The 27925-nt window shown below is 36.2% G+C and overlaps 1 protein-coding gene across 1 annotated transcript; it reads right to left on the reverse strand.

Moving 5' to 3' along the window:
• On the reverse strand, positions 1-27837 carry LOC106050906 (maltase 1-like). Its single transcript, XM_056012653.1, has 12 exons — positions 27508-27837; positions 24822-25001; positions 22992-23149; positions 17245-17370; positions 13542-13664; positions 10187-10302; positions 7451-7634; positions 6178-6363; positions 4951-5085; positions 3766-3861; positions 2760-2907; positions 1-283 (listed from the first exon to the last, which is right to left on the reverse strand). Exons 1-12 carry the CDS (start codon positions 27677-27679, stop codon positions 168-170), a joined length of 1740 nt encoding a protein of 579 aa, XP_055868628.1. The 5' UTR covers positions 27680-27837; the 3' UTR covers positions 1-167.
• Between the last annotated feature and the right edge of the window lie 88 nt (positions 27838-27925).

The following is a 27925-nucleotide window of genomic DNA, read 5'->3' on the forward strand; positions in this document are numbered from 1 at the left end:
TACAAATGATATTCTTTATAGTATAATAATAATAAGGCTTGTCTTCGAGTCCGAAGATTAATGAGACATGCAGTATATCCGTGGCTACCTTTATAATATAAGAGAAATATAAAATACAAGTGATACATGACAAGTTGTAAGACTACATGACTTAGATATGTACAAACTCAGCCGATTAACTCCGAGTCAGATGGGGCTTTAACCCTCAGCACTACACCATCGCCCGCCCCAAGCGTCAGGCTGGTCAAGGAAACGATGTCATCTTTCTTCCATGACGTAATTTCTGTGAAAAAAAAATTTACAGAAGAGTTTTGATTTGTCTGAAGCAGAAATAACATGAAAGTCTGTTTCACGATTTAGAGAGAGGACAACGTAACAATCATGAAATGACAAATATGAATAACAGTCAACGATTATTATTGGAAATCTATCTATCTAACGTATCTATTAGTTCCAAAATACCAGGTTGAAGGATGGCTGGTGGTGTGGTATCCACCGGGCCGTTTTATCTACAGTCCAGGGTTCGAACCCTGTCTTTAGCAGATTATTTGGGCTAGGAGGTATTGATCTTAATTTCTGAAATCTTCAAGTAACATATTTAACAACAAAGTAAAATATTCTTCCAGTTTATGGCATATAACGGTTGGCATTAGTAATTTTTTTTTATAGATTGCAATGAAATGATTCGATGAGATTTAATAAAGTGATTTCAGTGAAATGAGTACGAAGAACGGGTCGCCCAAAGAGAAGCCGGCTGGACAACATTAAAAAATAGACCGGCTTTTTTCGATATCTCTCTTAGAACAGCTGCTGACCGTGAAAAGTGGAGGGATTAGATTACGCTGTCACAGCACCCATACGACGAACTGTCACAGCACCCATACGACGAACTGTCACAGCACCCCTACGACAAACTGTCACAGCACCCCTACGACGAACTGTCACAGCACCCCTACGACGAACTGTCACAGCACCCCTACGACGAACTGTCACAGCACCCCTACGACAAACTGTCACAGCACCCCTACGACGAACTGTCACAGCACCCCTACGACGAACTTTCACAGCACCCCTACGACGAACTGTCACAGCACCCATACGAGGAACTGTCACAGCACCCCTACGACGAACTGTCACAGCACCCCTACGACGAACTGTCACAGCATCCCTACGACGAACTGTCACAGCACCTCTACTATGAAAGTCAAGGTACAGATGAGAGAGTAATTGCTAATCTCCTACCATTACAATTTTGACGTACCTTACAACCCCTGGATGATAGTTAGACGACACACTAAATAATAGTGCGTTTACATCTTGAACGAATTCGTAATTCAACTCGGCAATTAAATGCCACATATCAAGAATGAACATATTTTACAGGGCCGGATTTACAATTGATAAGCTCCTAAGATATTTGAGATAATGGGGCCTCTTGTAATCAACATACGGCAATCCATTCCTTTGCTTTTTCTTCAAAACAATATTTGGGGGTGAAACAAGCAAAGTTATAGGTTATGTTGCCTTACTCCACTGGCTGTATAGAATGCAAAATACGGTATTAAATCTTCAATAAAATCTTAATCCGGTTAAACTGATTGAATTTTTGTTTTTCTAACTATCTTAAGAAACTGTGATCTGGTTTTCAGCATCTGGCGATGACATAGCTGATCCTTTCAGAAACATTAGTGAAAAATTGGTTCAAATTTATGGAAACCAGATTTTCAAAGGGGCTTGGTGGTTGAATGTTAAAGCTCTTGGCTTATGAACCGAGAGGTCCCGAGTTTGAATCTTGAAGATTTGGATTTTAATGTCAGATTGTTCAGTTTTATATTGACTTTTACAAGTTTCAGACGTGAATATTATTGCTTCCTAGTCCAGACCTCCTCTAGGAAAGAAGAGGGGTGAGGGCGGGGAGCTGGGTTCTAACAGGAAACCATCGAAACGACAGTCCAGAGTAAATACCACTCGACCAGGCAGCCATCTCAGTTAAGGAAACAAAAAATGTCAACAACACAATTCGAGACTCCTAGAAACGTATAAGCCGAAATTAAAAATAATCTTTTTTTTTCCAAAGTAAGAAAAACCAAAAAAAAAAAAAACAACAAAAAAAAACTCTAATTAAAATTAAAATAAACTCAAGCCAAAATAAAATTGAAAAAAGGCAAAATAAAATAATCTAGGCAGAATTGAAATAAACTAAAATTAAAAATAACTTTAGCCAAAATATAAGAAAATAAAATTCTTTAAAAGAAGTCTTCATAAAATTAAAATAAAAACTCAAGCCAAAATTAAAGTAAACTCTGGCCAAAATTGGAATAAACTTTAGCCTAATCAAAATAAAATCTAGCCAAAATTAAAGTAAGCTCTAGACCACTGTTTCCAAAACTGTGTTCCGCGGAACCCTTGTGTACCGTGAGGTCAAAGAAGTGTTCCACGAACTACTTACTGGAATAATTAACTAATAGGCCACCACGTGAATTAATTTCTCTAAAAAATAAACAAAATCAAAGTGTATATGCTAAATTCTGTGGATGTGCGAAGTGTTCCGTTAATGAAAATGTTTTGGAACCACTTCTCTAGATAAAATTAAAATCTTAGCCAAAATTAGGATAGACTCAAGTGTGGAAGAGTTAAAAAACAAAAAGGCACAAGACCGTTACTTATGCTAGCGATGTATCGAATTCTATTAATAAAATAATCTCCTGAAACATAAAAAAAGACTTTTTTAAAAAGTCTGGGCTACAGTTCCAACGTACTTGGGGTTAGTGCCAATGCGGTTCCTGACAATCCTCCAAATGAAGACAAGTCGACGGTGGCCTCCTTGCCAAAGTTTAGAACCACGAGAAAAGTTTCATTCCTAAGTTGTCGCAGATAGGACAGGACGTCATCTGTGACCAAAGCAGTCTGGTGGAATAGATAAAGATAAGCTTATTTCTTCAACATCAGAACAAAGATAAGCTTATTTCTTCAACATCAGAACAAAGATAAGCTTATTTCTTCTACATCAGAACAAAGATAAGCTTATTTCTTCAACACTGGAATGAAGGTAATCTTATTTCTTCAACATCAGAACAAAGATAATCTTATTTCTTCAACACTGGAATGAAGGTAATCTTATTTCTTTAAAACTGGAATAAAGATAAGCTTATTTCTTTAAAACTGGAATAAAGATAAGCTTATTTCTTTTAAACTGGAATAAAGATAATCTTATTTCTTTAAAACTGGAATAAAGATAAGCTTATTTCTTCAACACTGGAATAAAGATAATCTTATTTCTTTAAAACTGGAATAAAGATAAGCTTATTTCTTCAACATCAGAACAAAGCTAAGCTTATTTCTTCAACACTGGAATAAAGATAATCTTATTTCTTTTAAACTGGAATAAAGATAAGCTTATTTCTTTAAAACTGGAATAAAGATAAACTTATTTCTTTAAAACTGGAATAAAGATAAGCTTATTTCTTCAACACTGGAATAAAGATAATCTTATTTCTTTAAAACTGGAATAAAGATAAGCTTATTTCTTCAACACTGGAATAAAGATAATCTTATTTCTTTAAAACTGGAATAAAGAAAAGCTTATTTCTTCAACAATGGAATAAAGACAAATCATTCATTCAAACAATATTGATTGATTCGTTTGTTAAAACTTCTGCTAGCTCCAGATAAATTAAAGAGTCTTCTACCTCGACTATTAAGGACAATTTTTAAAGAAAATCATAAAATATAATCTGAAGTGATACCCCTCCTCATGATGGTTACCTTAAATGATCCCTCCGTGAAAGCTGGGTTTTTTCTTAAAACCAGCAACTCTTTGTACAGCTTCAGACTTGTCTGTCCGGGTGTCTCAGATTCAACCTACAGACAAACAAGTTTCTCACTTTTAAAGGAATCATTCAAACAGAACCATTCATTTATAGCAGTGGAGTAGCTAGGAATTAGCCATCATTTGGGGGCCCGGGGGAACTTGACCTCTCTGGGCGCACCTGCATTTTGCGTAATATTTAAAATTTATTTAAAAAAAAAGCACTCATTTGGGGGTCCCGATCAAGTGGGTCCAGGGGGATTTTCAAAATCTCCCCCTCTCTCCCCCACCCAGCTACGCCTATTATTTATATTTCTTTAACTCTATCAGAAGTCACGTGTCTTATTTCCATTTCTAGTTCCGTAGACTTGGTCAAATTTATACAAGTGTTCCTTCATCCCATGGAAGGGATTGCCTGAATCAGCCAGGAAAAAATGATTTAAGAAAGTCTCTAACTAGCGTGCACTAGATTAACATATGGATAGGCGTAGGACGCCTTAAAATTATTTTTTTCTTACAAAGCTTATTTTAACTCAGTCCGTCTGTCTGTCAGGGTGGATTGTTTTACACTTTTTTGTTTCTCCCACTTCCCACTCTTGGAACAAGTTGAAACTTTGCACAATTTGACTGTCGATGACAACACAACATGTAATTCAATTAAAAAAATTAACAAGTAAGTTAATTAATAAGTGTTAATTGTTTTTGTTTTAGGTAGGAAAGGAGCAGATAAAGCGTGTAATATTGAGAGATATGGCAGCGATTGAACAGTACTCCCCCTTTACTTATATAAGTTTTTTGTTTTTTTTAAATTAGGCTATACTTTGCTTGCTAAGAACGGTTACAATATACGCGACTGATTAATTTATAAACCGTACAGTTGAAATGTAGAAAGAAATATGTCATCTTAATGTTGGACTGTATAATGTTACCAAACCATCAACTCTTATATTTTGAGAAACAAAATTAAATAAACCCCAAACGAGTATGTCTATCAATTGCAACATTTGTTACATATTCACAAGAGTTACAGTAACAACATATGCCTCAATCTAGTTTAGATCACGTTTGTGGATATATTTATCTCTATCTGTATTTGTCTGTATCTCTATCTGTATCTACCTATCTTCTACATTTTCAATCACCTTGACGTTAAGACTTGTATAATTTTTCCCCAAAGGTAACCAGGTGGACGGGCCATTCGTAAATCCTGCATTTGGGCCATCCGTCCACTGCATGGGTGTTCTCTCGGGGTCTCTCGAGACTTGTTTATAGCGATCCTGGAAGAGAAAATACACGCATTTTAAAATTATTCTCTAGTAATAGTTTCAGACCTACTATATTGTATACAAGGAAACGATTTCCCCCCCTCTAAACATTTATTCATTAGACATCATTCTTTGCACTCCTGTGTATTCGTATTATTCAAAGTATTTTGGCATGTTGGTAGATCTAGTTGTAAAGGTCATTCTGTTTTCTTGTGACCACTGTCTACACTAAAATAAAAGAACGCTAATTCAAGGATATTTTAAATTAGCATTTTCATTTTCCTATCCCATTTCTTGTAATTGCCTTAAGAGTCGATTCCAAAACTCTTGAAACTCTAGGTCATTGTAACCTTCCCTCTATTGGCCTGTCCTAACAACTGGTAGAAAAAATCTATGTCTGGGAGGGATCCAAGTACAACTATTTCTAGATGGATTATCCAAAATATTTTGTAATATTCAATATTTTAAACTTTGTTAAGGAATGTCGCCTAGAAAATGGCCTAGAGTTAAATCGGTGTGTGCACATGGAAGATGTAATGGTGTTTGACCTAGATGTAATGGTGTTTAACTTAAATGTAGAGATGTTTAACTTAAATGTAAAGGTGTTTAACTTAAATGGAAAGATGTTTAATTAAATGTAAAGGTGTTTAACTTAAATGGAAAGATGTTTAACTTAAATGTAATGGTGTTTAACTTAAATGCAAAGGTGTTTAACTTAAATGGAAAGATGTTTAACTTAAATGTAAAGGTGTTTGACTTAAATGGAAAGGTGTTTAACTTAAATGGAAAGGTGTTTAACTTAAAGGCAGTGGTTTCAAGCATTGTAGGGAGAGTTGTGACGTGAAAGGTGAATGAGGAAATTGAACGAAATCACAAGGTCTGAGCGATTGTGTAAATATATTTAAAATACTATTAAGTGTTTAATACAGATTGGTACACATTTATATGATTATGATTTAAAAGTGGCATTAGATTACATTTGTTAAAAAGTTATTGGAGAATTTTATTAAAAATTGTCAAAACATTCTGAGCTGGCAAATAGAGAGCTTCTATATCCACTAACTATACAAAGTTTGAGACCGATGACTAATGATGACTACAAACCGGACCATAGTTGAGACCCCACGGGTCCTTGGTCTCATTCCAAGAGATGTCTGCCTGCAACATGCCCAGTTCCTCCCCATAGTACGTCGTAGGGGTTCCTTTTAGTGTCAGAAGCAACATATTGTAAGCGTCAACGTACTGATAGCCATTTCTGGCGCTGACCCTGGTGTTGTCATGGTTCCCAAGCTAACGAAAAAAAAAAGTAGTTAACATACAATTAACAGTATAACTGTAAAAAAAAACGTAAAAATGTCAGAACAGTAATGATTTTAATTCCTTACTGTAAACCATATTTATAATACAAGTTCCAATAGTCTTTAAACCGAGAATGGTGCCTTAACAATAGACACAACACACTATTGTTACACCGGGCCAGTCACTACTGTACAATGAACCACTCACTATTGTGCGTTTTCTGCATTGAATTTACATGATATAATTTATTTCATATTTACTGGGCTGCAAGTCTATAGTTGACTAATTTGATTGTAGTCATTATTATTATAGTCAATCATGCTTTTATTATGCATCCTTGTTCTCTGTTCATAGACCACCATGATCAACAGTAGGACTCCATAATATACTGTATTTTTTTACTGAAACCAGTTAGTTCCATTGGTTAAATTGAAGATCAGTTGTGAGTGTTTCTAAGTTGTCACTTAATGATGCCCAACCTATGGCACGCATTCCTCAGCCGGCGCCTTACATTGTGCTGTCATGGTTGCTTGAAACTTCTGAAACCTGACGTGTTCCATTAAACCGCAGAGGCTTCTTTCCATTAAATGACCACTTTATTGTGGTGATACCCAGAGGCGTATCTAGGATGGGAGGAGGGAGGGGGAGAATATAAAGTTCCCCTCGGGCCCCCATTTTAGTGTTGTTTTTTTTTACATTAAATATTAAATATTACGCAAAATGCAGGAGCCTTCAAAGAGGTCAAGCCCCCTTGGCCTCCAAAATGATGGCAAATTCTTAACTACGCCACTCGTGATACCGAAGACAGGCGCGTCAGAATACTGTAAAGCACCCAAGTCAAAAAATGTGGGATTTTAACTTTGTCTTTTGTATAAGTTATTTATTTCATAGTTCATTTTTAGATTTTTCTACCCCAAAAATTCCATCGCATGAAAAAATCAGTCAATAATTGGTTTTACTAAGACCTCCTAGTTTTGAAGTGTGTTTATTTTTGTCTATATTTTTGACAATCTTTGTTGCAAAGGGGTTTGAGGTAAAAGCGATCGCGATGTATCAGCTACAGGACTAAAAGGCGTACCACAAAGTTGGGCCACTTCCCAGGAAGCAGATTGATGTACTCCTCCATTATGGTCTTGTACACTTCCCGCGTGGTCGGGGGTCGGCTCATCTGCAGGAGGTCAAAGTTGAACGGGTTGCCTTGGCCTTGGGCGTACAACGAGTTTCTGATTGAGTGCGGCGCGTACGTCTCAAGTACCATATATCTGTGGACAATGAGAACATGAATAGCATTAAGTTATAGGATAACATGAATAGCCTTTAGTTATATGATAACATGAATAGCCTTTAGTTATAGGATAACATGAATAGCCTTTAGTTATAGGATAACATGGATAGCCTTTATTTATATGATAACATGGATAGCCTTTATTTATATGATAACATGGATAGCCTTTAGTTATATGATAACATAAATAGCCTTTAGTTATATGATAACATGAATAGCCTTTAGTTATATGATAACATGAATAGCCTTTAGTTCCATGATAACATGAATAGCCTTTAGTTCCATGATAACATGAATAGCCTTTAGTTATATGATAACATGAATAGCCTTTAGTTCTATGAGAACATGAATAGCCTTTAGTTCCATGAGAACATGAATAGCCTTTAGTTCCATGAGAACATGAATAGCCTTTAGTTATATGATAACATGAATAGCCTTTAGTTCTATGAGAACATGAATAGCCTTTAGTTCTATGATAACATGAATAGCCTTTAGTTCCATGAGAACATGAATAGCCTTTAGTTCCATGAGAACATGAATAGCCTTTAGTTATATGATAACATGATTAGCATTTAGTTATAAACAGAAGAGATAAAAACATTTATTCCGCAGTATTAAAAAGGGCACACAAATTCTATGTCACTTTTAAAAAACAAAGCTTAACATTTCCTTTATTTTGTACACCTGATATACCAAAAAAGCTTGCTATTTATAGATTTTCTGCCATGTATGAAAATGTCCAATAAAATTCTCATGTAGATCCACACTGAGAAGATGGTGCACCTAATGTTCATTGACGTCTATTAATGATTAATGAATAGGACCTACATGCGGAAATATCTGAAGACATAAGACATAAAGATTATCTCTAGCCAAATTATTTTTTTTTTTATATATGGTTAATTTTATGGTTGATTCATGCAGCCCCTTTCATGCTCTAACGGCACCATGGAACAAGGAGTACTTGTATGAATTTAGAACATGTACCCAGAATAAGAAATGTGAACACCAAATTATTGATATTTTAAAACCCACAAAGTTATATTTTTGGAATTATGACGACACATCATTAAGACTACAAAATCAGTCAAATGGAAGGCACCAGATGTATGTCACTACCTTCTACTTTTATTTAGTTATTATTGTCTTCTCACAATTAGCGACCACGTTAGCTGTAATCCTGATAGAAGTTGAAAAATGTTTTGGGAAGATATTAGCAAAGGGAAGTCATCCGTTTAATGTTGATGAATTTATGACCTCAGTCGTCTACCTTGTTGCGCTTATTTTTTTTAAACTTAAATAATTATAATTATATTTTTTATAAATTTTCGTAACATTAAAAAAAAATTTTTTTTTGTAGTATATAAAATTAATTATTTGCGTATCAACATCATAGGAAATGGTATAATGTAAAAATAATTAATTACCGTTTTTCAAAGCTACTTATGATATAATGTAAATAAACTAAATCTCATTCTACTCTGTACTTGGTTCTAAAGAGCTATCTAAATGTTGGTGTTTCAGACTGGGTACAAATATAATTTTACACGTCAGTACTAGGTACATATGTTGGTGGTGAATGAAAATAGTGAATTTTGTTTTAATGCGTGACTGTACAATTAGGCTCACTGTCACTGTGTCACAGGTTCCGCAAGGTTGTCATTGCAGGAAGTGGTGATGGATGGAAGCACTCCACTTACCTATAAAATGCTTCCAATTGGCATGCGTCTCAAATAGACTCTGACAACGAGTCCAACTCCTGGCCTTCACGTGTGGCTCAGATATAAAGTCCGGCGGAACTATTCTCACTATCATGAAAAAGGGCAAAGGCGAGTAACTGGCGCCTTAACCAGTAAGCTTTGGACAGGAGGGGCTCGTTAGCCATGGCTGACTACCCACCTAGGAGAAGGAAAACTCTGAATTTAAACATCTGTTGCCTTGCAGCTATACTTAATCATGGAATGTGAAAAGCTTCTGGAGTCAACCCTGAGGAAAAATCAGGAGCTGGCGACCCTAAGGCAGTTTACAACACCCAGTGCTACACCCTGGCAGAACCTGCGACACCGCTGACCCCAAACTTCCGTTCCTTCGTATACACCTGAGTGGAGAGGGAGGAACTGATGTGTGGGTGACATAGTTACGACCACAGCTAATGCCCAGGCATTCCTCTCATTTCCATGAGATGACCCATAGTCGTTTCGCGACTGAAGAAGGCCATAGACTCTGTGTCACACAAAGCTTAAAAACGCGGTAATGTTGATTTCAAAGAGTCATAGGTAATTCGCTATGTATGTACTGTAATTATTTATATGCCTCGTTAAAACCAAACTTGTAGTGGTTGTGTAAAGTTTTATGCTATAATCAAGAAATCAATAATTGCGTATGATTGTGTTATAATAGTAAATGTGTAATGAGTTTCTGTGATAGTTTGTTCGTTTAATAATGTCTGAGATTTACCTCTAATTTACACTGTTGCACCCTTTGCATTTATTTTAGATAAAAGGTTACTCGCGGTGTGAATGCACAGACCTTAGTCTTCCGTCTTGCAGCGTGTACTCGTGCAGCAGATCGTACCATCCTTTGAGTATTGGCGCTATCTCTAGCTGATGTTGGGTGTAGATGTGGTCCAAGTAATCATCTTGGTCCTCAACATTAGAACATGAAACAAATGTCGAGTCTTAAAACAGGGTCAAATTTTGAGGCAGTAATGAATGAAAAATGAATTGAACACAAGCGTGGCCCTTTATATGAACAGAGTACGAACATGTATACCATACTATTCTTTTCATGTACATCATTCTATCATTCTATATATATATATATATTGTTACGTTCTTCTCTATCAGGACTTCTGCAAAACACTGCTAAAAACAACACAGCACATCTAAATCATCAACTTGACAACAAGAGCTTCAAGTAACAAAGTAGCGTTTTAATTACAATTACATCGACAGCCAATAGCAGCTTTACCCAATCATGGGAAAGGCTTCGGGAGTCAACCCTGAGGAAAAATCAGGAGCTGGCGTACCTTAGACAGTTTGCAACACCCAGTGCTACATCCTGGCAGAACCAGGACAGACAATTCAACACAATTAGCTACACTAACTTCAAATGCTTTGCTACACAACAGAACTGCCTAACTAATCACAAGTCTCTCTAGCTCGTACAGCTACATTTTCGAGGACTCACTTCGTAGCACACAGTCCTTTCTGTTTGCTGTCCTGGACTCTACTGTCTTTTCTAACACACTGTCTCTCGCCTATAAAGGCTTTTTGGCCACATGACCATAACATTGGTCATATTGCGTGCATTAGCAATAATGTCCCTTGTTCACCAGCCCTTGACCTGTGTGATTGGCCTGAATCATGTGTGTCAATAGGCCGCACATACATTAACCCTTTCAGTCCGCCACTAGGGTTATAACAATATATATATATATATATATATATATATATATATATATATATATATATATATATATATATATATATATATATATATATATATATATATATATCCATTGGCCTCCTTCAGTCGTAGGACGACTATGGTTCATCTCAGAGCACACTTCCTCATGTGGCTGTGGAGCCCTATTTTGGAGAGACACTCCCGTCAACAGATAGCGCAGGTTAAGGTGACTTTTGCTTCGGTGGTAGAGGAGCTGGCCGTTTTTCGGATTGTGCGTTTTTCTTCCTGAGCTGAGGCCCATGTACTTTCACTGTCCATAGCTTTCTTGGTCACTGTCTCTCTCCACCTGTTGCGGTCTAGAGCAATGTCTTCCCAATTGTCAGTATTGATGTTCACTGATTTGAGGTCACGTTTTATTACATCTATGTAACGGAGGTGGGGGCAACCAGTTTTTCTTGAGCCAGTCGCGAGTTGTCCGTAGAGGATGACTTTCGGGATGCGATTGTCCTCCATCCGGCGAACATGTCCAAGCCAGCGCAAGAGGCGTTGTCTGAGGACTGTAAAGATGCTGGGAATACCTGCTCGCGCAAGGATCTCAGTATTGCACACTTTTTCTTTCCGTGTGACTTTCAAGATCCTTCGGAGACATCTCAAATGGAATGAGTTCAGTTTTCTCTCTTGCTTTGCGTAGGTGGTCCATGATTCACTGCCATACAGCAGTGTACTCATAACGCATGCCTTGTAGACTTCCATTTTGGTCACCGTAGTTAGCTTATGGTTTTCCCAAACTCTTGGCCTGAGTCTAGCGAAGGTCGAGGCAGCCTTCCCTATGCGTTTTTTTTCATCTCCTCTTCTAGAGACAGGTCATCTGTAATTGTGGATCCCAGATAGCAGAATTCGTTTACGGCGTCCAGCTTGTTATCGTCTATGAGGATGGAGGGTGGTGCTGTAGTAGGTGGTCCCATAACATTTGTTAACATTTGTCGTGCTAATACTTAAGCCATATTCTTTACAGGCCTGAGAGAAGCGGGACATTAGTGACTGAAGTTCCTCTTGCGTGTGTGCCACTACCGCTGCGTCATCCGCGAATAGCATATCTCTTACGAGGGTGGCTCTGATTTTAGTTTTGGCCCTCAGTCTGGCAATATTTAGGAGTTTGACATCAAATCTGGAATGGAGATAAATGCCTTCAGTGGATTTGTCAAACGCGTTGTGGATTAGCAGTGAAAATAGTATTCCAAAGAGGGTTGGGGCCAGGACACATCGTTGTTTAACTCCGCTGTTTATACTGAAACTTTCAGAGCTGGCACCGTTGAATTGCACTGTACCATCATATTTCGGTGGAAAGATATGATTACATTTAGTAGCTTGGGTGGACAGCCTATTAACTGTAAAATTTTAAAGAGGCCATCTCTGCTAACTAGATCAAAGGCTTTTGTCAGGTCTTTAAACGCAATGTACAAAGGCATCCTTTGTTCTCTGCACTTTTCCTGAAGTTGGCGGATGGAGAAAATCATGTCAATCGTGGATCTCCCTGAGCGAAAGCCGCATTGTGATTCTGGATAGACCCGATCAGCGAGTTTTTGTAGCCTGGGAAGTATCACTCGAGCAAAGACTTTGCCTACAATACTTAAGAGGGAGATTCCTCTGTAATTGTTGCAGTCGCTTCTGTCATATATATATATATATCAATCCATCACTTTAATGTATATCATTCTATCACTTTCATGTATATCATTCTATCACCTGTATTTTTTTATGCTTCTAAAAAAAATAAGCTAGGATGACTTCAATCTTAATACGCATTGATTTAAAAAAAAAAAACCCTAGGATGTCGTAATTGAATTATATGTTCTCCTAGGCTCTACTAGAATTAGGGAACGGAATTCTTTTGAGTCTAGACCATGGACATAAATAAATATAGACATAGACTGGCTATAAAAGAGTTTTATGAAACGAAAATTTGTGGCTTGCAATTTTGTGTACTTTATTATACAGCATTTCTGAGCAGTGTTGTTTTGTTTAATCTCTAAGACTGAAGATCATGCAACTTTTCAGAATTCGGAAATCCGTCAACAATAGATATACATGTTTTCAAGTTACATGAAGTTATTAGGCCTACCTTTTTCCAGTCTATATTTATATATGTCTATGGTCTAGACTGAACGAAAAAGCAAAAGGAAAGAAAATCCCTGCCATTTATCTCAGTACTGCATAAATAAGCTATCTGTTTCTATTTCAAACAAGATTTATTACTTACCACTAAAAATTGATTAGCTAAATTGTTTTTTTTTATTGATTCGTGTATTATCATAGACTATAAATAAGTATGTAAATTTCTAACTTGACCCAAGTACCTGCAGGAATCGGGAGACATGGAACACTCATAACTTAATGAGGGAAATAACTCTGCATAATTTTGGAACACAGTGCTATCTGTTTCTCATTACTAAATTAAATTTAAAATATTACTTACCGGTGGGACATCTTTCCCAGACAAAGGCTCATCCCAAGAATGGTTGCTAACTGTCAGGATGTTTGGAATAGCGTCTGCGCGAAAACCATCGACGCCAAGATCCAGCCAATAGCGCAGAATACTCTGGCAATGTTCATGAACACAGAGATTGAACAACAACAAAAGTCTAATAACAACATCGTAACAATATCTGAACAAGATTTGAGCGATAGCATCACAGCAAATAAAAACATTAACTTAGTTTATGGGAATTTCGTCTTGTGCAAATGCTATACAAAATTTGAATTCTCCCGTTATATTATTGAATTGTTAATTTCGAAATAAGAATAACAGTATACATAAAGACAATGTGTGACAACTGAGTGTACTTAAAATATTTGGTCAAGGATTTTTTTTAGTTACATTTGTAGAACTGACATAGCACTTTTAAGGTGGTGCTACACATGTTATACCACTGTTGTCCAGTTCCACGCATTGAAATGGTGGGGCTTCATAGCAGATCGTTCTGACCATTGTCCAAAACGCAAACCAAAACTCTATAGATAACATGCATGACTAGATGCATGACGCGTAGAACGTAATCATCTTCTTTTTGGAAGTAATCTGTATTATATAAGATTAGATAAATCTATGGCCATACCACTTGGTTCATCAGTGCTCACAAAGACCTTCCTACCAGGACAACCAAAAGGATGCAGACGATAGTAGAGAATGGACGGGCCTGTCGTTGAGCCAAAACGACCTGCTTCGTTTTTCATACAGAATTCACAGAAAGATAAAAAAGCAAAAGACCTTTCTATTACAACAGCACATTATTACATTATCATTGAAAGCCTGGGCACAGGGGAGCGTATAGAAATTTTATTTCTTCCGTCGCCTATTTCAAGGAAAAAATACATTTTTAAAGATGAGTTAAAGTACGTAATAGTCTCGAATCGGGGCGTACTTTCCCACTGATTTATGACATTGTGAGAGGTCAAACTTCTACAAGAGCACTTCGCCAAGCATAAGCTGTCTACCTGATTAAGTTGAACAAATATTTACGATGTAAGCTCTTCAAGAAGTCAACACATTTCCATTACATATACATCTGTTTATATAATGTAAACGCTAGAGTTGAATGTGTGTGTGTGTTTGTGTGAACTCATTTCCAGACGGTCAGTATCTGCACGTGTGTGTGTTTGTCTTCAAACTATTCAACTATTTTCCCTTCCCCTGGATTGCCAGACTAATTATAAAAATAATATTCATTAGAGCGTTTCTTTATGCTGTACTTGTTATGAAAGAAGTTTGCTGAAATCAATAGTCTGGATATTAAATAAGTATTGAATGTTCTACAGTAAATCTACAGACACTCTCTCTCTCTCTCTCTTTCTTTCTCTTTCTCTCTCTCTCTTTTAGCTTTCTAACAGTATCTGTTCTCCTTTTGACCATCTCTCTGTCTCCCCCCCATACTCTTTCAGTTAATCTCTCTCCTTCTCCCTCTCTCTTATTTCTCTTATACTCTCCTTATCTTTCTCAATTTGTTTTCTTAGGTCTCTAGTCTATTCATTGCCTTATTACAAAATATATCTTTTAGACTTTTACTTTATATCTTTCTACATAATTATTTCCATTTCTCTCTCTTTCTCTCTCTCTGTCTCTGTCTCTCTCGCTCTGTCTCTGTCTCTTTGTCTCTCTCTCTCTCTGTCTTTCTCTCTGTCTCTATCTCTCTCTGTCTCTCTCTCTGTCTCTCTCTCTCTCTCTGTACCTCTCTGTCTCTCTCTCTGTTGCTCTCTCTCTATATCTCTCACTCTCTATCTCTCTCTCTGTCTCTCTCTATCTTTCTCTCTGTCTCTCTCTCTGTCTGTCTCTCTCTATCTCTCTCTATCTCTCTCTCTCTCTGTCTCTCTCTATCTCGCTCTCTGTCTGTCTCTCTCTCTCTCTCACTCTCTATCTCTCTCTGTGTCTCTCTCTATCTCTCTCTGTCTCTCTCTCTCTCAATCTCTCTCTCTATCTCTCTCTATCTCTTTCTCTTTCTCTCTCTGTCTCTATCTCTCTCTGTCTCTCTCTCTATCTGTCTCTCTCTCTCTGTCTCTTTCGTTGTCTATATTTTTCTGTTTTCTAATACATTGCACTTTCTCTGATCTCTTATTCATCCATTACTTCACTCTTATCTCTTCGGTCTAACTTTCTCGTGTTGACAAATAAGTCTGGCTTTTTACGAGTATAAATATGTCATGATGACTGGATGACCATTTAACAAACTCGCTATTTTAAATGCACCAGAGCCACAGAAGCCAATGTTACAATTATCTTGGTTTTGTTTGGCTTCTCTGCCTATCAGATTACTTTGTTTTTTTTTTTGTTTACGAGTCAGTTTCTTTAGGTCAACTTTAGAGAACACCAAATAATGACAACTATTATAACTTTCATTTCTCTGTTGATGGCAAATTTTTGTAATTTCTTGTTTACTTATAGTTATTGAAAGATTAGTGCGACCTAATAAAGATCATGGAATGCTTCTAAATAATTTCACTATCAACCTAATAATCTTATTAAGTTATAAGAAAAAAAAATGAGTTGACTGTTATCTTTAGACAAGAGTATATTGCTTACGCTTAGGATTAAATAATCTAGGTTTCTGATTGCGTAAAAACCCAGAGTTTAAAAAGAAACTCCCACTTTAAAATGTCCTTGTTAAATTCTTTCTTTTAACCCGCATGAACCGAAGATAGAAAATTTTAAAGATAAAAAAATGAGCGAAAATGAACTAAGAAAGGTCAACAAAATAAACATGAAGAAAAAATATATATAGGAAGATGAAAAAAGAAAAAAAATGAACATAAGAAGAATGATGAATAAAGATAACATATTAGCACAATGTGACCAAAGATGAACAAAGAGAACAAATGAACATAATGTGACCAAAGATGAACAAAGAGAACAAATGAGCACATATGACCAAAGATGAACAAAAAGGACAACGAACACAATGTGACCAAAGATGAACAAAGAGAACAAATGAACATAATGTGACCAAAGATGAACAAAGAGAACAAATGAGCACATATGACCAAAGATGAACAAAGAGAACAAACGAGCACATATGACCAAAAATGAACAAAGAGAACAACAAACACAATGTGACCAAAGATGAACAAAGAGAACAAACGAGCACAATGTGACCAAAGATGGACAAAGAGAACAAACGAACACAATGTGACCAAAGATGAACAAAGAGAACAAACCAACACAATGTGACCAAAGATGAAAAGATCTTGTTGAAAATGAAAAAGAACAAAAAGTTTCAAAAGTTCGTTCTGACAAGATTCTTAGTTTTTATTCCAACCTTGTGTGACAGACGAGAGAGAGACGACTTAGAACTCATTGTGGAACCTTCTACCCGCAGCTTTACTTTAATGAGGGAGTTTCAGTTCTGATAGTGATCAGTGTTGTAAAAACACATTAGAGAGTGAGAGAGAGATAGAGAGAGGCAGAGAGGGGGAGGGAGAGAGCATTATTTATCACTTTTAAAATGTACATGATAACTTAGTCTGTAGATCTAGTATATGGACCGAAAAAAAAGTTAAAAAAAAACGCGTCTGACATGTTTTCTTGATTTCAAGCAGTTTTAATTAAGTCTTTTGAGTCCCTTTAATAATGCATGCATTACATCAGCCAACACACACACGCGCACACACACACACATACTTATAGCTACCTTTAATTCCCATTCCACATTCTCATCCCTGTGGTTCATCTCTGGGGCTTCTTTGATGAACACGTGATAGTAGTATTGTTGTCTGACCTCATTCCACTCCCAGGCAGGGCCGCCAAAGATGGATAACTGAAAGATAGAAATGATATTTCTTATCAGACGATGGCTTTTGAAATTCGTTCTTGAAAAAATATTTAAAAAGAAATAACTTTAATTAAAAAAAAAACAACCAATAAAATATTCTATGGATATTTTCCCAAGGAGCACATAGCAAGAACATTGAGTTTGAGAATCGATAGACAAGTGGATTATTCATATTGAGATGCGATAGATACGTGAAACATTGATCATGAGAGGCAATAGATACTTAAAAAGTTGATTTTAAGAGGCGATAGATACGTGGAACGTTGATATTAAGAAGCTATAGATACGTGGAACACAGAGTTTCAGAGGCAATAGATAGGGGAACATCTAGGTTCAGAGGTGATAGATACGAGGAACATTGAGTTTCAGAGGCGATAGATACGAGGAATATTTGGAGAGGTAATATATATGAGGGACTGAGGAACATTTATTTTGAGAAGCGATACATAAGCGGAACATTTTGTTTTAGAGGCGATAGAAGGCGGCGCCGATACATTTGCCACAAGTCTTTAGCATTTTTTCTTTGTTTTCCTTGCGCCTCAGCTGGCGAGGGAAAGTTAGAAAGAGAGAGAGAGAGAGAGAGAGAGAAAGAGATATAGAACGATAAAGAAAGTGAGAAAAAATAAAGAGAGAATGTCAGAGAGAAAGAGAAGATGAAAGAATAAGAAATTAAAATATCAACTAAAAGTACACAAGCTATCAGGAACCAAAACATCTCTAAACTGGCCAGTGACCTACATTCCATACACTTTTCATCCTCGCTAGGTGGCACTTTAACTTCATCTGGTTCCACACTTTGTTCAAACTCTCGAGTCTTTGCCGTCCTCCCCCCCCCCTCCTTACCAAAGTGAACTTTCTAAAAGTTAAGTACTACTTAGTCTGCTGACGAATATTGGGCAAAAAAAAAAAAATTAAAAGCAAGAGACGAAGAGTGTATTTCTAAACAGTAAGAGGCCTTCAAGGCAAAATAAAAAAAATAAAGTTTGTTTTAAAATCAGTTTCCTTTTTATCGATCCTGTATTGCTTCTTTTTTTGCAAGGAGTCTTTCCAGTGACCTTGTGCAATCAGCTTCTATATACAGTCCAGCTAATGGAAAGGAATTTCCAGCCTACATAAGAGGGATACTTAGAATGTTCATGTACTTCTATTTTATTATTCAACTTCTTATTAAATACAAAGACACATTTCAGCAGAGGTAATTCTCACTAAGCCGTGTAAAAAAAATATTAATTTTTTTCTTAAATATATTTCGGAACAATTTTTGTGATAAAAAGACGCATGCTGAATTTTAGTGTAAGATGATTATATAATTCTGAAAATTTTATCGGTCAAACCAGAGTTTTTCACTGCGTGACCAATTAGTTAGTTTTTTTCCCCCTTAGTTAAACATAAGGAAAATGGTTTGAAATGTTTTCAAGATACAAAATTTTTTTCTTCCATCTTTTTCCAACCATGAAGAGAGTGCTAGCTAATAGAAGGAATTGTAAACAGTTCACCATAATGTAGTGGTATGGTACCGAATTGTTAAACCTAAATAAGTGTTTTGTTGAACCTTACATAAGACTGTTATTAAATCTAATTTACGTTGTCATGAGAAAGTCAGAAAGTCAAACAATTCAGCCATTTTGTCAACATTTTAAGCTTCTCCCTTGTGGGGAGTTACAAATCTTTCTACGAAGAAATTTCCCACGGGACGGATCCAAAAGAAACTTTCTGATAGTGCCCGAAATTTACGCGATTCGCCAACAGTTCTTAAACTGTAGGGCACACTCTCTTATGTAGTGCAATGTACTGTCAAGGAGAAAGCGAAGTTGGTCTAATTTATTTTTAAAACTAAACATTGGCTGTAAATGAAGTTTAGTAATAAGTCAATTTTTGATAAATAAAAGTTAACATTTTTAAAATTGTCTTTTGTACAGTGCATCCAATCTTCTTTATGAACTAGTGGGAGGGGGGGGTTACTTGAGTAAACATCTCCATGTTGCCCATTAGGCGTTCAGCAGACACTGCTCTGATCAAGTCGGGCTTTGAACTCGAGGTCCATTGATAGAGAGCCAAGCGGAATATGTCCCTCAACAACCCATCCCCCACATTTCCAAAATTGAATAATTGAATAAGTGACCTTTCGTCTCCTACCTATGGCTGCCAGTGTATCTACACCAGTCATACGTATGGCTGCCAGTGTATCTACACCAGTCATACCTATGGCTGCCAGTGTATCTACACCAGTCATACGTATGGCTGCCAGTGTATCTACACCAGTCATACGTATGGCTGCCAGTGTATCTACACCAGTCATACGTATGGCTGCCAGTGTATCTACACCAGTCATACGTATGGCTGCCAGTGTATCTACACCTGTCATACGTATGGCTGCCAGTGTATCTACACCAGTCATACGTATGGCTGCCAGTGTATCTACACCTGCCACTTCTCCACTTGCCTATCCCCGCAGGGCTAATTTTAAAGCGGAACGGTCAACTGTCCCCAGAAAGACTCAGCCCATGTCGTCGAGATATTGACTTTTTACGTAAACAAAACAGGCCCACTACAACTTAACTCAAAGGTTATCAGACGACAATCAAGCCTATTTCAATAGCACATTCTCTACAGCCTGAATTTTTCTGACATTATTAATTTAATTTTACTTGACCTGCGTTCTTAGTATTGGGAGATATTGCGCGTTGTAGAATCCAGAAGAATGACTATCTAAAGCTCAGTACGCAGAAGAACGTGGGGTGTGAACGTAAATTTTTTTTTTCGGTTTAAGGAGTGTTAAAAGTTTGATAAACAAAAAGGTTGATAAACAAAAAGGTTGATAAACAAAAAGGTTGATAAACAAAAAGTTTGATAAACAAAAAGGTTGATAAACAAAAAGGTTGATAAACACTGTCAAGAAAGAATATAGAATGTATTACGTAGTATCGCTAAAGCGAGCAAAATATTAAAAAAAAATTCTTAAAAAAGAAAACAAAGTTTATTTAAGTGGAATAGCTCCAGATTTACAGTCATTTATCTCAATGCTGTAAGATTTATTTCCGCTACTCGTTATCAAACAAAATTAATTAATTAACACTATTTAATTAACTAACTGGTTAATATTTTGATTTATTCATATTTTGTTAGGGACAAAGAATAGCTGTGCGGAGTTTCAACTTCATCCGAGACTGGAAAATGGGAAAAATACCCTGTTCAAAATGTGTACCAGACAGAGTTGATATACACTTTGTAATAATCGACCGCACTTGTGTAAGTCTATGTTGTGTATAATTGGAGAGTGTGCAATGTCTTTGAAAGCTAGCACTGATAAGGTAGTGCAGATAAGGTAGCACTCTGATAAGGTAGCACAGATCAGACATCTCATGTCAATCTAATACAAAGTTCACTGGTGCTATTAAAAGTCTGACTCTTACACACTTCTCCACTATAATGTCTTATCTTCTTATCTTCTTATCTTATATAATACAGACGTTACTTCAAAAAAGAAGATGATCACGTCCTACGCGTCATGCATTTAGTCATGCATATTAACCAATGACTTAAATTCTGCCAAGTCACTGGTTTTCCTGGCTAGCTCAGGCAACCCATTCCATGCTCTAATAGCACTAGGGAAGAAGGAGTATTTGTACAAATTTGTCCTAGCATATGGGACAAGGAAATGTGCCTTTATCTTTGTGTCTTTCAGAGTATTTTATTAAATTTTGTTTTTGTATTTGAAGATTATGGTTCAGTGTTTTATGTATGATTGCTACTTTACTTCTGTTCCACTTTTGTCTGCTTTGTTGTGCTCCACTTTCTTCGTTGTCTCCAGTCCACTTGACAAATACAATTTTGTTTTCACGCAGTTAAATCTGGAAAGTACGAGTAAGATTGTCCCCCCATGTTTGTTTGATCTTCAGCCTGGTACCTGCGGGGTATTTGATGTAGTTTAAAAGAACTGAACCCTGTAATAGTCGGGATTCAAAACGTTGTGCTAGTTGATGAGGACTCTTCAACATGAAGTCAATGAAGAGATTATCATCTTTTTCCTGGTCATTCGAAGAAATCCTTACCATCGTCTAATATTCAAAAGGGTGTTTACCATGAGTCTTTCTAGACAGCTCTAAAAACCGACTAAAAAAGACGTTTTCTTGTTTTCCCTGAATTAATTCAAAATCTAGTGAGCAACTAGCGAAACCTCGAGGGACGGTCCTGTACAAACAAAAAGTACTACAGTTGGGTATCCAGATATGGCATGTGAAAATAACAACCCGGGGTAGACCAAAATAAGTGGACACAAAAATAACAGTTCACAGACCAAAGACATTAAACAGACTAAAAACAGACCAAAATTAAAAAAAAAACAGTTTAGGAACAAAAACGGTTTCATCTTCAGCTACCCTTTAGCCTGATGAACCGTTGGGGCACCACACATAACATGTCGACAGTCTTTCTCCTTTCCTCTCTGTCTTTTGCTTTAAACGTAGTCCATTCTTTTATGTTATCTTCCCATTGCTTTCTTTGCTCTTCTTTTTCCTGGTACTGTTCCCTGAAGGAAGGTCTTTGCAAGCTTCGAGGACATTGTGATATGGCCATAGAGTTTAAGTAGTTTTTTTTTTTTCGACAGTGGCTAGCAGGTCACCGTAGATTCCAATAGCCGTTGTGATCCCGTAGTTTTTGTGATGCGGTCTTTATTTGTGATACCTATCTCAATTCGCATCTCAATTTGCTAGGATCATGCTCTCGACTTCTACTACATTCGCAAGCATATAAGAACGTGGCCATGACCAGGGTGCGCTTGAATCTGATCTCAGTATCTTTGTCTTTCTAAAGTGTTTACCCACCGAAAATGTGGACTGACAATAATTATGCTACAAGATTGATGGCTAAAGTTTTCTTTTTCTTTCGCAACCTGTAAAGTACTGCAAATGTCTCCTTTATAGAACTACTGGACAGACTTGACATCGCCAAGTACTATGCTAATGCACTCCCAAAAACACAAAGGAAAGTGTAATGGACACAAATCATCGATATTAAAGAAAGAATGATGTATTTTTAGTGGGACGTCAGGCTCTGCGTCATAAACCACTTGGCTTCTAAACACGGGGCTGGAGTTCAAACCCGAAGTAAACGAAGACCATACCCGGGTTTGCTGAGCCCCCAAACACCACAGGGAAACCTTTTCTCACATATCCTTTCCCAAATGTCCACAAAAGTAATCAATAAGATCATAGTGAGAACTAAAGAGAAGTCTTACAAATCAGCTACAATAATAAAAGTAATAATAATAATAACACATATATCTAAAAAAAAAAAAGCAAAAAAAAAAAAAACAGCTTTTAAAAGGGAAAGAACTGCACAATGACTGAATTATCACTCAATACTGCAGGATTTATCTTCCTTTTCCTATTTAAAACAAAATTAATTAAGTACCACTAATTCATTAACTTATTGGTTATGTTTTGTTTTTTTAATTGATTCGTGTACTGTCTTCGATAATCAATAATTGTGCAGAGTTTTAACTTGATCTGAGAATGGAAAGTGAGAGAAAAAGCGTGCACAAGATTCGAACTAGACCTGATAGAGTGAGTTGATACAAGTTTTGTACAAAAGAAAGTACAAAGTACCCAGTTATTTGGTGGCACGCGTGTCCCATTGTCCAGTATCTTGCCGTCGTCCCAGACATAATAGTTGGTGTACTTCCCTTCTCGTCGGATGGACTTCTGAAACCAAATGTGTTGGTCACTGGTGTAGCCAGGTACAAAGTCCACAATTAGCTTCAGACCTGGCAAGTGTATAAAGACCATACTTCATTTTGAAAAGAGATGGTTGATTAGCAGAAATAATAGAAATTGAACGAGAAATCGATATTAAGCTTTATAGTTCTCAGATCTCAAGACTTTATCTATTGTCAATAATCTTGAATGTTAGTTATATCTTCAAAAAAGTAAAGTATTGCTCATATGTTCTAATCTAGTCAATTAGAGACTAACCCTCTGCAAAATCATTGGTTTTTCGGTTGATTAAATGAAGACAAATTAACATAAACCAATAATGATGACATGTTTTGCTGCCACTGTGAAGCGCATGACCTTTTCATTATTTTCATAAAATTATAAGAAAAGCAAATTAATGAAACCATGTTTACGTTTATTGGAATTTTTAGAAAAAATGCATGGAAGAGAGAAATTTTATTTTGAATCGTTGAATACAATGGTTAGGTAGTATGTCTTTGATATTAAATACTATTTCTAATACTATTATTATATTTTTAGGTTAATCACTTTTCAGTTGTTTATGATTTAATACTTGTGAATTATGAGAACTTACAAATAAAAACCTATTAAAAATTAATTTAAAAAAGCCCACTAAAGAGGCAAGATGGCCCATAAAAGAGGCACATAAAGCCCAAAAAAGAGGCAAAGAAAAGAGGCTCTTTCAACACAAAGCAAACATAAGACTCTAGGACAACGTATTTAAAACAACTGGCCAACTAACTAGATGTACTATAGGAGGCAGATACGAAGATCAACTGTACTATTGGAGAGTAGATACGAAGATCAACTGTACTATAGGAGAGCAGATACGAAGATCAACTGTACTATATGAGAGCAGATACGAAGATCAACTGTACTATAGTAGAGCAGATACGAAGATCAACTGTACTATAGGAGAGTAGATACGAAGATCAACTGTACTATAGCAGAGTAGATACGAAGATCAACTGTACTATAGTAGAGTAGATACGAAGATCAACTGTACTATAGCAGAGTAGATACGAAGATCAACTGTACTATAGTAGAGCAGATACGAAGATCCACTGTACTATAGCAGAGTAGATACGAAGATCAACTGTACTATAGTAGAGCAGATACGAAGATCAACTGTACTATAGGAGAGCAGATACGAAGATCAACTGTACTACAGGAGAGCAGATACGAAGATCAACTGCTTTGCATTGAGATAATGTTTAATATATAACTCATTTCTTATTTTAGTTTTTTATTTAATGTTCATCAGGTGTCCTTGACATGGGTCAGTTTATCGTGAAAATCTCCAAGTGTCCATTTTATTAGGACAAGTCTTAATCTGGCAGGACAAGAAAGAAAATATTATACATAAAAGAAAACAAAACAAACAAAACAAAAACAAAACAAAAATTACAACAAAAAAAAAAAGAAATTAAAAAAAAAATATAGCGAATGTTGTTGAAGTTTTCAAATAATTAGAGATCTTCAAAATAATAGCAATGTAATTGTAACTTTTTAAAGGGGAAACATTGAAAAGTTAATAAAAACAAAGAAAAACATCCTGGAACCGACTAACTCAATTTAGACAAGAAAAAAAAATTCAGGAAGTATGGGATTTAATAAAATTTCATGACCTACACACACGCACACATACACCACACAAACAGACACATAGACACACACACACAAACAGACACATAGACACACCTTGAGTGTGGACTTCAGCTAAAAGTTCCTTGAAGTCTTCTAGATTTCCAAAGATAGGATCCACATCTTCCGCATCAGAACAATCGTAACCGAAGTCTTTCATGGGAGATCGACAGATTGGACTCAGCCAAACACAGTCGATACCAAGGTCTTTCAGGTAACCGATTCTTGTAGTGATACCTGCAACATTTTTTTTCCTACCATTATTTGTAAGGTCATTTCAGAAAGTCATTTCGATTTTCAGTTACTCTCTACATTTAGCTAATTTAGTGCAGGTCAACAAGTTTTCTTCTCGTCTGTGTTGGTCAAATATTTACGCGAATTAGAAAGCACAAAATAAATAAATAAAAATAATTAGGCTAAATAGGTTTCACAAATTCACAAATAGAATTGATTTGATTATATAGAACTGTAGAACTGTAACAGTGTATTCAAAAGGTTTATGTCCAGATTTCTCATCATGGGCTAATGAGCATTTGTTTCTAACAACTACGTGTCTTCTCTTACATGGGAAGACATCTTGACCTATGAAAAAACAATATTTAATATGATTTATAGAAAACAAGGCCACAAATGATGAATGGTAATTCTCACAATCATGTACATGAAAACAAAGGATTTAAAAAAAAACAGAGAGAGAAACAGTGAGATGAGATGGGGGAAATAAAAAGAGACAAAAAAAAAAAAGATAAAGAATTTTAAAAGTGAGAAAAAAAAAAGAAAAGATAAAGGAGAAAAAGAGACAAAAAAAAAGGTCAAATAAAAGAAAAAGATTAAAATAAAGAGGAATAAGAGAGAGGAGTAAGAGAAAAAAAGATAAGCTAGAGAGAGGATTAGATAGAATTTAACAAAAGAAAAATGTGAAGGATGGAAAGAGAGAAAGTGTATGAGTAAAAAAAAAGCGTGAAATGTGGGTATAAGAGAGAAATGAAGAAAGAAGCAATTTTAAATCAATTGTTATGATAGAAAGAAGGGAAGGAATGAAACAGAGAGAAGTGATTGTTTGGAAAGAAGGGAAGGAATGAAACAGAGAGAAGATATTGTTTAGAAAGAAGGGAAGGAATGAAACAGAGAGAAGTGATTGTTTAGAAAGAAGGGAAGGAATGAAACAGAGAGAAGTGATTGTTTAGAAAGAAGGGAAGGAATGAAACAGAGAGAAGTGATTGTTTAGAAAGAAGGGAAGGAATGAAACAGAGAGAAGTGATTGTTTAGAAAGAAGGGAAGGAATGAAACAGAGAGAAGAGATTGTTTGGAAAGAAAGGAAGGAATGAAACAGAGAGAAGAGATTGTTTAGAAAGAAGGGAAGGAATGAAACAGTGAAGAGATTGTTGGGAAAGAAGGGAAGGAATGAAACAGAGAGAAGTGATTGTTTAGAAAGAAAGGAAGGAATGAAACAGAGAGAAGAGATTGTTTAGAAAGAAGGGAAGGAATGAAACAGTGAAGAGATTGTTTGGAAAGAAGGGAAGGAATGAAACAGAGAGAAGTGATTGTTTAGAAAGAAGGGAAGGAATGAAACAGTGAAGAGATTGTTTGGAAAGAAGGGAAGGAATGAAACAGAGAGAAGTGATTGTTTAGAAAGAAGGGAAGGAATGAAACAGAGAGAAGAGATTGTTTGGAAAGAAGGGAAGGAATGAAACAGAGAGAAGTGATTGTTTAGAAAGAAGGGAAGGAATGAAACAGAGAGAAGTGATTGTTTAGAAAGAAGGGAAGGAATGAAACAGAGAGAAGTGATTGTTTGGAAAGAAAGGAAGGAATGAAACAGAGAGAAGAGATTGTTTAGAAAGAAAGGAAGGAATGAAACAGAGAGAAGAGATTGTTTAGAAAGAAGGGAAGGAATGAAACAGTGAAGAGATTGTTTAGAAAGAAGGGAAGGAATGAAACAGAGAGAAGAGATTGTTTAGAAAGAAGGGAAGGAATGAAACAGAGAGAAGAGATTGTTTAGAAAGAAGGGAAGGAATGAAACAGAGAGAAGTGATTGTTTAGAAAGAAGGGAAGGAATGAAACAGTGAAGAGATTGTTTAGAAAGAAGGGAAGGAATGAAACAGAGAGAAGAGATTGTTTAGAAAGAAGGGAAGAAATGAAACAGAGAGAAGAGATTGTTTAGAAAGAAGGGAAGGAATGAAACAGAGAGAAGTGATTGTTTAGAAAGAAGGGAAGGAATGAAACAGAGAGAAGTGATTGTTTGGAAAGAAGGGAAGGAATGAAACAGAGAGAAGTGATTGTTTAGAAAGAAGGGAAGGAATGAAACAGAGAGAAGAGATTGTTTAGAAAGAAGGGAAGGAATGAAACAGAGAGAAGAGATTGTTTGGAAAGAAGGGAAGGAATGAAACAGAGAGAAGTGATTGTTTAGAAAGAAGGGAAGGAATGAAACAGAGAGAAGTGATTGTTTAGAAAGAAGGGAAGGAATGAAACAGAGTGAAGAGATTGTTTAGAAAGAAGGGAAGGAATGAAACAGAGAGAAGAGATTGTTTAGAAAGAAGGGAAGGAATGAAACAGAGAGAAGAGATTGTTTAGAAAGAAGGAGAGAAGAAAGAAATAGAGAAAGTAACAAGAGACTAAGAGAGAAAAGATTAGATGAAAAAGAGAAAAGAGAGAGGGGTGGGGAAAGGGAGATGTAATCTTGTTGTTAGTCCTACACTTTATAATTAAATAAATATTTCATGTGTCATTTTCTGATAAGATTTACCTTTCAAATCACCAACACCATCTCCGTTCGAGTCCTGGAAAGATCGTGGGTAGATCTGATAAAACACTCCCTTCTGCCACCAGGTGAGATTCGAGCTAACGCCCACTGTCGTATTCCCTTCCGCGTTAACACCTAGACCACTGAACGACATTAAAAATAGAAACAAGAGCATCTTGGCCACGACCAGGAAATTCGAGACCTCAAAAAAAATATTTCAAAGTTTCTCTGGACTGCGTTATAAACTGTCGGACTGAACAAAAACTGAGGTTTAATTCTCTACTTTACGACTTTGATCTGATTCCATTTTCTACATTCTGACTTAGCTCTAGCCTTATCTTTAGTGAGTCTTGAATCAGACATAGTTTTTGACTGAAAACACACATAAGTAGTGTCAATCATTATCTCAGCCTTGTAAAGT

Source organism: Biomphalaria glabrata, chromosome 15 (genome assembly GCF_947242115.1).
Source record: "Biomphalaria glabrata chromosome 15, xgBioGlab47.1, whole genome shotgun sequence".
In the NCBI taxonomy this organism is placed as follows: domain Eukaryota; kingdom Metazoa; phylum Mollusca; class Gastropoda; family Planorbidae; genus Biomphalaria; species Biomphalaria glabrata.

What these genes read in the sequence shown, in the direction of transcription:
- LOC106050906 (XM_056012653.1), bottom strand. Translation starts at nt 27,679, where the DNA reads ATGCTCTTGTTTCTATTTTTAATGTCGTTCAGTGGTCTAGGTGTTAAC. An exon ending in GCGTGCCACCAAATAACTGG is followed by an intron (nt 17,371 to 22,991) that starts GTACTTTGTACT and finishes TCTATCTTTCAG; the next exon opens with TTATCCATCTTTGGCGGCCC. An exon ending in ATGTGGAATGGGAATTAAAG is followed by an intron (nt 13,665 to 17,244) that starts GTAGCTATAAGT and finishes GAACATTGCCAG; the next exon opens with AGTATTCTGCGCTATTGGCT.